We start from the raw sequence: 9354 nt of genomic DNA, 5'->3' as shown, positions 1-9354 counted from the left end.
ACCGCCGTGCCACTGGGTGGCTATAACATGTAAGATTCTTCTGCAATTTTCTTTCAATATCATCACTAAGATAAAATAATATAATGTATATAATAGGATCATAATACTTGTATTATGTTTGTTCGTTTGTTTTAGAGCAAAGAGAAATTGGGCTATCTGCTGTGTCCATCGCGAGAAATCAAACCTACAGCATTCCTATAGGGGGAAGCTAGTACTATGAATGTTTGCATCAAGAACTAAACTTGATTGATAATTAAGAAATAATTAAACCTTTAATTTTCATAAAAATATCGTTCTACATCTATATAACAAGACATAAATATTCTAACATTGATGTCGTTTTGTGTAATATACTTATGTTTTCAGAATACGCAGCATAAACAGGATAAGTTTCGATATTTCACGCACGCACACACGCGAAAAGATTCTCGCTACCAGCTGTGAATGTCAGGAAGGAACTTCCGGCGTCCTACAACCAAATCACAATCTGTTCAAATTCTATCCTCTCGATTGTGCATTTGTATGACATACTTGAATAAAAGTTGGAATGTTCTAATACAATGATATAGATCTACAACGTGTAATATTTTCTTTACTCCTTTTGAATTGGTCGGTAAAGCATTATTTTCTTTCTTTCTGTAATTTTATTTTATTTTTTTATATTATGAAAAAACAGAAACAGAGTTGGAAGGAGCAGAAAGTAGCATATAGCGGAACCAAATATGAAAGATTTTGGACAGGGAATAGGATCTGACAGCAACTGACTAATCGTAAATTTATGATAAGCGATTTGCATGATGCTGTCGCAGTGGCGTGTTCCTACAGTTGAAAGCTGTGGCACGATGGACATCGTGCTTATCACGTATATAATGGGTTCACGGCAAATTTAGACCTATCGAAAGTGCAACCTGCCACAAATGGGGTTCTAAATAAGGGATATATGTCTCACAGACCATGAATAATATCTGTATAGCAAGGTTGTTAAAATTTGTAAAACGAAACGACACAATATTTAGTTATCTCTTCTGGTACTGTTAGCAGGATAATAATTAATGACATTAATTTGATGAAGCACAATGTTCGTAAGCTTCTGCTACACCTGAAATCATCATATTTTTTGACAGGAGAAAGATGGCTAAAGAAAATGAAATCACAATAGTTTTTCAATTACATACTTGTCAAATTATGTAATGAAGCACTATTTAACTTTGTCGCTTTTTTTTCTTAAAAATGATCTCAGAAGCCAAAATAGTAATACAGCAGAAGGCTTAGAGAAGTGACGTGAACAGTGAAGCGGTAGGTTGGGCTCAATCCCCTGTCATTCTGCTCTTATTCCCTCAAAATGTCCTTTTTCAGTCATGAAAAACACCCACAACTAATAAAAGTCACACCTGACTACCCCATGTGTACCAAAGGCAACATCATAGTTTCTCCTAACACTCCATCATAAAAGTATTGCCTTGCGATGCTTGAAAAGTGTCCTTTTAATGTTCTTTGCACGATATTGACTTGTATAAAGTTCGTAAGTACTATGCCCTGTGAAATTTGGTCAAGATTGAGCCCATTATTCTGTACTTACATTTGTTACTGTGATGTCATAATGGCTAACATATTGACCACGAGTGATTACAGAGGAAGTAATTCTGAAACAATACACTGGACCAGCAATTGAAAACCACCGCATTATACCACCTACAGTTATTTGTTATAAACCATTAATGCATTTTATCATAAAGTAAACTGAGAGAAAATTGAATTCTAAATTATAGATTCAGTATATCTATAGCTCCTTCAACCTTTTCCCAAGTACAAATAAAACACTTACAAGTTAGAATTCATCAGTTAGAAGTTTGGATGTCTTCCATAGTTTACGATAATATTGATTACCCCATTAACTCTAGCCCGTCCAAAACATCAAACCGTTTTTTAACAGTCTTAATAGGTCTTCTAAATGAGGAAATTCAATATTTGATTTAAGGATTTTAACATAACTGTAGAGGGGATTGCCGAAGTGGGATCTATAAGATACGCTGGTAGATGTATGATGCATAGAGTAAAGTTTACCAATAAATGTGAATTGAAGTTCTTCCTGTTATTGGCTTCACAACACACCTGGTAATACCAGTTAAGCTATCAACCAAGCCAGTGACAACTAATTTTATTCTACTAACTGGAGTTTTTTATATAACATGATGAATACTGACTCTTCCTCTCTCACTATGATTTCTCCCAACTGGTGTGTAACTAGTATTATATTTTAAGCTTTTTTAATTTATTACTGACATTAAAGTATGGAAAGTTTGGAAGAGTGCAAGATAAATCAGCGAATATAAGAGTATAAAATTTATAAGGAAGTTTCTGACACGAATGAAAGCACACGAAAATTGATGCAAATTCCTGCTTGTTTTACTTATAGCTTGCATTCCAGTTACAATGAACTAAACCCCTTTTCTTAGATGTCACTTCTCGTGTGGTACTGGACTGTCACATTGTAAGATAGTGTAAAATGTATGGCTGTTCTCTTTTCTCTCATGCCATCTTAACTACTGAAATGTGCTGTGCATTTGCTTAAGTTATAGTGAGGAAAAATAAAGTTATACACCCCTTTGAGTCACAATCAACATCACAAAATGTTGCAGCTCAGTTTATATTGGCATAGCCACAGAGATGAGAGTTTATGGCGCCAGTTGCATCTCTTAAGTTGTCCTTAGGTGGGAAATGAAGTATAGCAAGAGGTTTGAGCAACTATATAATGTTTCTTATAAAAGCTGATAGGTAACGTATTATAATGTGGCTGTTTACATCTCAGCCAACTGCTAGTGTATAGTTAGTAAAAGTAGTTTTTCTTCCGAACAATACTCAAGCATTGGCTAGAAATACAGTCACTTGCAGCTCATTCTATTAACTTAGTGGTTGAGATAAGGAATGTCCAAAATCAAACAACACTTCTTAGGATGACAGTATAATTTAAATTATAATTTGTACCACTAACGACATGTTGTTATGAGAAAATAAATATAAAATTGTAGTTTTATGAATCATAAGCAGAGAGGAAGTAAGAAAGTCTAGCTGCATAGCTTACATTGCATCAATCGTCTTACACCCAGGAATGGAGGCTCAGCTTTCATAAATACAGTGGTAAACAGTAGAAACTGTTGAAGGATCTCAATATATTACTGGCAGAATATGTAAATGTTTGTGTAGTACCAGCTGGTTGCTAAGATAACACACATTTAAATAAGTTAATGTGTACCTCAGAGATGTGCTACCAGAAAATTATCAGAAAACAAAAACAGCTAGCAGATGTTGAAAGACACGATAAAAGAGCACTAAGTAAGTGAATGGTCATCGCCACTAGACATAATGAAAATAAAGAAAGGAAGCCAACTTTCTGTAAGAATTTCAGGCTTATGAATGTGGCAATTTGTTTTGATACTTTGGTCGTCAATAATATAAATGAATGGGTATTTTTAAAATATATTTTCACTAGATTTTGTACAATGAACTTAACAAAAGCACAGAAATTTAAATAAATGAATTAACTATGGCTATGCTCCAAACTTTTTAAAGTGTTGTCCTTTTTAATCCATCTTTTTTACTTTCATAACCAACTTTGTACTATACGTTGGCTGGAGTACCTTAACTTCAGATATAGAGTTGTGATTAATGTAGAAATCTTTATTATAGTTTTCCTTTGTAAATTATCTTTCAATTCTACCTGGGTTTGCTTAGATAAAAACTTACCCGCCAAATTGTACAATTATATTATGAATTGAAATAATAAGCTTAAGAGAATTTATGATGTACAGTGAAGAATATAACTATAAAACTGTTCGTTTTTGTTAATTCATAGAGTTAATTTATCAGAATGTTTAAAAGATCTAAAGATTTCGAAGAAATAATTTTTCATTATATTTCGTCCGTGGATAAAGTACTATAAAGATTTCTGAAGTTGAATGTTTCAATTGACTTGTCCCAATATTTCTATTTGTAATTATTTGTCAATATGTCTTAGAGATCCATTACTTTCTTCTATTAAATTTATTGGCTCGAGAAAGAAAATAATCTTGGAAGTTAATGACCCACATTTGTTAAAAGTTTCTTTATTTTTATTATTTTTAACAAAGATTTTTATCTTTGTAGCATACCTTCAAGACAAATACTAAATTAAATGTACTGAAACCTCAATTAGCAAAAGAAGTAATTAGATAATGAATCGAAGCATTAATATTTTTACTTATAAATCTAATTCTTTGTTAAAGAACTGAAACTTTATACAGTTTTCACTGCTTTTCGTTTTACTCGTCTTAAATAAAAGTTTATGTCTTTTAATAGGAATACTTGAAGAAAATTATTAAGTAATATTATACATATGATCTGCACATAATACTCATACTGTTTACAATCAGAGAGATGGTACAATAAGAAAACTAAAAGTTGTTCAGTCTGAATAATTTGCTAGAGAAAATAAGCCTTCAGGAATGAGTTTGGAATGTACTGATTTGAATAAATATTACATCTCTTGTTTAACACTACAGCTACTAGAAAAATAATGTTGGCGAGTACCAACTTAAACGTTGATAGTTGTGTAATATTCGTAATGTATTCTTTCATCTACCACACTAACACTACTTACCGAAATATATCAATGGCGATTCTAGTTTTTCGTGAAGAGCATCGGTTCCTTGAAGTGTATCTGAAGCTGATTGTCTTTTTTTCAGGACATGATGTACCGAATGGGAACTATTTCTATGTAAAGTTCCATTTTCAGGCGTAATATTTTCGTAGCTTTCACTTGAAATATTTGTCTGGAATTTGGCATCATCCAATGCTAATGGCATCATATCACTACGGCTAGTAAAGAATAAGTCATCTTTGATTAACCTGCATACCAAACTTTAACTCAACTCTTTATCTTTAGGCTGGTGAAGAGACCTAACTTTAAAACATTTTGAATGTCAGTCTAGAAATAAATTTAACTTACTTCATTCCACCAAAGCGCTAACCAAAAAATACAAACAAATGCAATGGAAAATTCAACTTGATTTCGAAGCCATAATATTAAAAATTGAATCACAAATTTAAAAGTCATATAAAAGGAAATTACATCAAAATACTAAAAGCACAAATCAACACAAAAGTATATTTATACAAATAAAACATATCAAAACGGAAATACAATATAAATCCTTTGGGGTTTAATGAATTAAAACTTTTAGCACTTTATAAAAACATAACAAAATAAATACCAATGTAAAACATATTTGAAGTACAAAAAGTAACTCCTTTTACAAAAAAGAAATAGAAACCCTTCACAATCAATCCAAAATACATTAAAATAAGCTTTCACGAAGTAAAATACACAATAGAAACCAAAATTCAAAACTTTTATAAAACACTTACGTACGTATAAGAGCGTTCACGAGTGTATATGTACAGACGACAAAACAAAACCCAGAAAAGAAATAAAATCAATGGTATAAATAGTATATAATAAAAATATTGGTTTGGTTTGATTTTCGCGCAAAGCTAAACGAGGACAATCTGTACTAGCCGTCCCTAAGTAGACTAGAGGGAAGGCAGCTAGTCAACATCTATAATCGCCAACACTTGGGATACTATTTTATCAACAGATAGTGGGATTGATCGTCACATTATAACGTCCCCATGGCTGAAATGGTGAGTATGTTCGGTGACGGGGATTTGAACCTGCAACTCTCAGGTTGCGAGTCGAACACCTTATTAAAAGGAATAACCACTATATGCATCTGTTCAGCATACATACAATAAAATGTACTTTTCTTTACAACATTTACACTTCATAGAAAAGTGAAGAAAGCAATAACTAAATCACAACTAAGTCAATGCATTTATACATCAGAAAAGGGAAACAGAGCTTCCAGTATTTAATGGAGCTTCAACAGCAGATCTTCGAACACAACAATCGATGTCCAGTAAGCAAATGATCACTCAGGCTATGTACGATAGGTTTATGAGTCTATACCAGATGATACACCTCTTCTTCCAATTGCAAAGGAGGATCTTATACCTCGTGGTTATAAAATATCCAAAGTCTCTTAGGTTTTGAAATATGGTCTTTTCTCAAGTGAATACATACAGTGTACCAATGATGCTTCTCTGCCTGATATCTGGGAAGTCTCCAAACAGATAGCTTTCATCACACTGCATCTCAGCAGTGGTCTTCAGCCCTGGTAACAAGAATAAAACTACACACAAAAAGTTAATCGACAAAAATTCAGCAGAATGTTTATAATAGGGATTTAAACAGAAAATGTGAAGTCTGAAAGGTAAGGTAAGTCGAATTCTAATTGGTCAGATTTTTAGTTAAAAGTGTAGGTTGAAGTTTTAATGGCACAGACACAATAATCCTCTTTCATATTTTGAATTCTAGAAACAGAGTGTGAATGCCATTGCTGTGGACAAAGATTGCGTGCTGACATGTATATCAACTGTAAATAAATTCTCCTCCTTCATACTTCATAAGGTCTCCCGTTTGACCTACATCTAGTTTCGCTGTCCATTGTTGTCATTACCATGACAAGAATTTACAATTATAATGCTGGATTCAGTAGGAAAGAAATAGGTGTTGAAATTGTGCACTCCAAAATAGGACAGACATTTCATGCGCAGTAACATTGATCTTCGGACCATGGAAATTAATTAATACCAACATTACATTTCCTATCAATTTAGCCTTCAGATAGTAGTGTAGCACAATTTGAGGCAACTATAAAGCAATATTGAACGTGTGTTATTTTCTCCTTCCAACTATACATTTACAATTTGCATATTAATGCACCCAACTGTATCATGCATTAAAACAATGTATTCTGATCAAATGATTTCAATCTACATGGTTGAAAATGTTCAGTCACAATGAAATAAACATTGGTTGCCCAAAGCTTACATTGGGTATAATACAAGATACTGTGTGCAAATTTCACTTTTTACTTATAATTTAATCTACTCAGAAATATCACTGTTTAAATTAAATATTTATCATTGCAGCTCGTAAAAATAACAGGTCAAACAGTATTTTCTTTCAAACTTACAAGAGCTCATTTGTTATTCTTAGCTCTTCCATAAAAATCCACAAATTGCAACAGTATTTTCTTTCAAGTGTAACAATAGCTCCCTTGTTTTACTTATCTATTCAATGAAAATGTTCTACTTGCTATAAATCTCAATGTGGAAATTGAAATATTTTCCAGTAGAATTAACGAAAATATGAGGCACACTGTATCTTCAAATATGGCTTTACTGATCAATAACTATTTGATTAAGGAAGCACATTATGCTAATATAATATTAGGTAGGCAAACAACGATTATAATCATAAGGAAAAGTTTTATTGATGGTGGAACATATCACGTGTTTCGACAGAAAATTAGCTTGAGTTCTTCATACCCGTCTCTTGCGTAAGCCAGTATTAAGAAGTTCATCACTAGCATATTGTTGTAGTTTGTCATTGTGCTCCAGGTACTTTTTTATGCCAAGCAACTGCTTTATCGTATATGCAAAAGGATCTATCTGTCTATGTTTGATATAAGGACCTGAATAGCTACAGCCAAGCTTCTTCTTGACAATGGCACATACAAAAAATATCCAGTCTCCTCAAAGGTTTTATTAATTGACTGATTTGTTGTAACTTCTTAGCTGTTGACGTGCAATCTCGTGTACATTGGCCAATGGAGAACTTAGATAATTCATATATTGTTAGGAACGTTGTGGCACATCTGCTCTATGAGGACGATTGTGCATCACAGTAAAGTATTTGAGAAATTTTATCGAAATTATCGAAGTTACAAATGCTTCCAGGAGAGAAATTGAATTGTCTATGCACGCCATACACACCTCTCAGTTGCAGTAAGTATATACACATTTAACGATTAAAACCTCTTTCAACTGCTATATACTTAATCAATAACAACTCGTTATTAAAGTCTTCCCGTTTACAACATAATTACAATAAATTAACGTTGAACATTTATACGAATTCCAATAGATTTTAATATGAATCTAGCAACGGCGTATATGGAAAAATGTTTTGCAAGACAAAGACTGAAGTTAAGAAGATGCCTTCAACAACTGGGGTTCTTAATGAGCTGCAAAACAAAGTAAGATAACACCAAATTTTATAAAGTTGAATTGCAATATCAAAAACAAGAAAATGAAATATCAACTTAAAAAACTAAAGAAAAGATACTGAATATTGTGATTCAACAAAAACAGGAAAAAAGGTATATTTATTGCATTTAGCTCTATCTAGGGGAAGGAAGATTGGATGGAGTGGGAAAGAAAGTCAGGATTAAACTACATAAAAATACTGATAGATGTAAAATTACGTTGGACAAAAAATTATAAATTATATTAGACCAGAAAAAACGAAGCGAACGAAGAACCTTATAAATTCCTTACATATCTTTATAAATAACCCTAAAATCATAAATAAATCGGATTTAACAGTAAACGATAAACAGCTAGATGTTTTAAACAGAGGTCTAAATTTCTCATGTGGTCTTAAAAATGTTATTAAAAAGACATATTAAATGAAATTGAAACTAATTTAAAAAAATAAATGTTGAAAAAGAGCATATTGCTAGAAGCGAATGTTGTACTTTATTAAATAATTTTAAATCCATAAATAATAACAAAAATGATTTTTTGAAGAGTTTAAAGGAACAAGTTGTGGTTATTTCAAGTATAATAAAGTGGGATAAATTGTAATTATTGGTAAAAAAGATTAATAATCCCTGTAGACTCCCATTGGAGTATAGGGCCGTAACAACACCTCGCCGACGGAAGTTGTTGTTGTTATAGTAACTTTTTTAGCAGATTGGTTTTTTATGCGCTCTTTCTCATCCGGGACTTGGAAACAAGCAATGGTGGTGGCATCCCTGCCGTGGGACGAACCCGGTAACGTTGGATTAGAAATCCAACGCGCTATCCATTGCGCTGTAGGGACACAGTAAAAAAAAAAATGATTACGGTTCCAAAATTGAAGAAAAGTTGAAAGAAGGTCTGTATAAGAATATTAAGGTCAATCCTATAAATAAACTTCAAGCAATGGTTATGTAAAAAGTTAAAAACTACATAAAAAGTTTAGTTCAAGTAACTTTATTTTACCTAGACACTATATGCTTTGCCTAAAGTTAATAAAATTGGGAATAATTTTGGACCTATTTTATCTAATATTAAGAGTTCAGCGTATAATGTAGCAAAATTCATATCGATAAAAATTCTCATTTTTAACGGATGACAATAAATACACGGTTAAGAATTCGTTTGAATTTGTGGAAAGAACTGAGTATATAGCTTTGTATCAGTTTCGAT

The 9354-nt window shown here is 32.3% G+C and overlaps 1 protein-coding gene across 1 annotated transcript in view; it reads right to left on the bottom strand.

Annotated features, from left to right (window-relative positions):
• The window catches only part of LOC111085299, a 78920-nt gene that overhangs the window by 36737 nt on the left and 32829 nt on the right, over positions 1–9354 (bottom strand). Inside the window, exon 6 of the mRNA XM_022383207.1 lies at positions 4637–4854. Within this exon, the coding sequence (XP_022238915.1) occupies positions 4637–4854 (218 nt within the window). The remainder of the gene's footprint in view (positions 1–4636; positions 4855–9354) is intronic.

This window comes from Limulus polyphemus, unplaced genomic scaffold, assembly GCF_000517525.1.
Source record: "Limulus polyphemus unplaced genomic scaffold, Limulus_polyphemus-2.1.2 Scaffold14, whole genome shotgun sequence".
NCBI lineage: Eukaryota > Metazoa > Arthropoda > Merostomata > Xiphosura > Limulidae > Limulus > Limulus polyphemus.
This window is presented reverse-complemented; position numbering and strand designations above follow the sequence as displayed.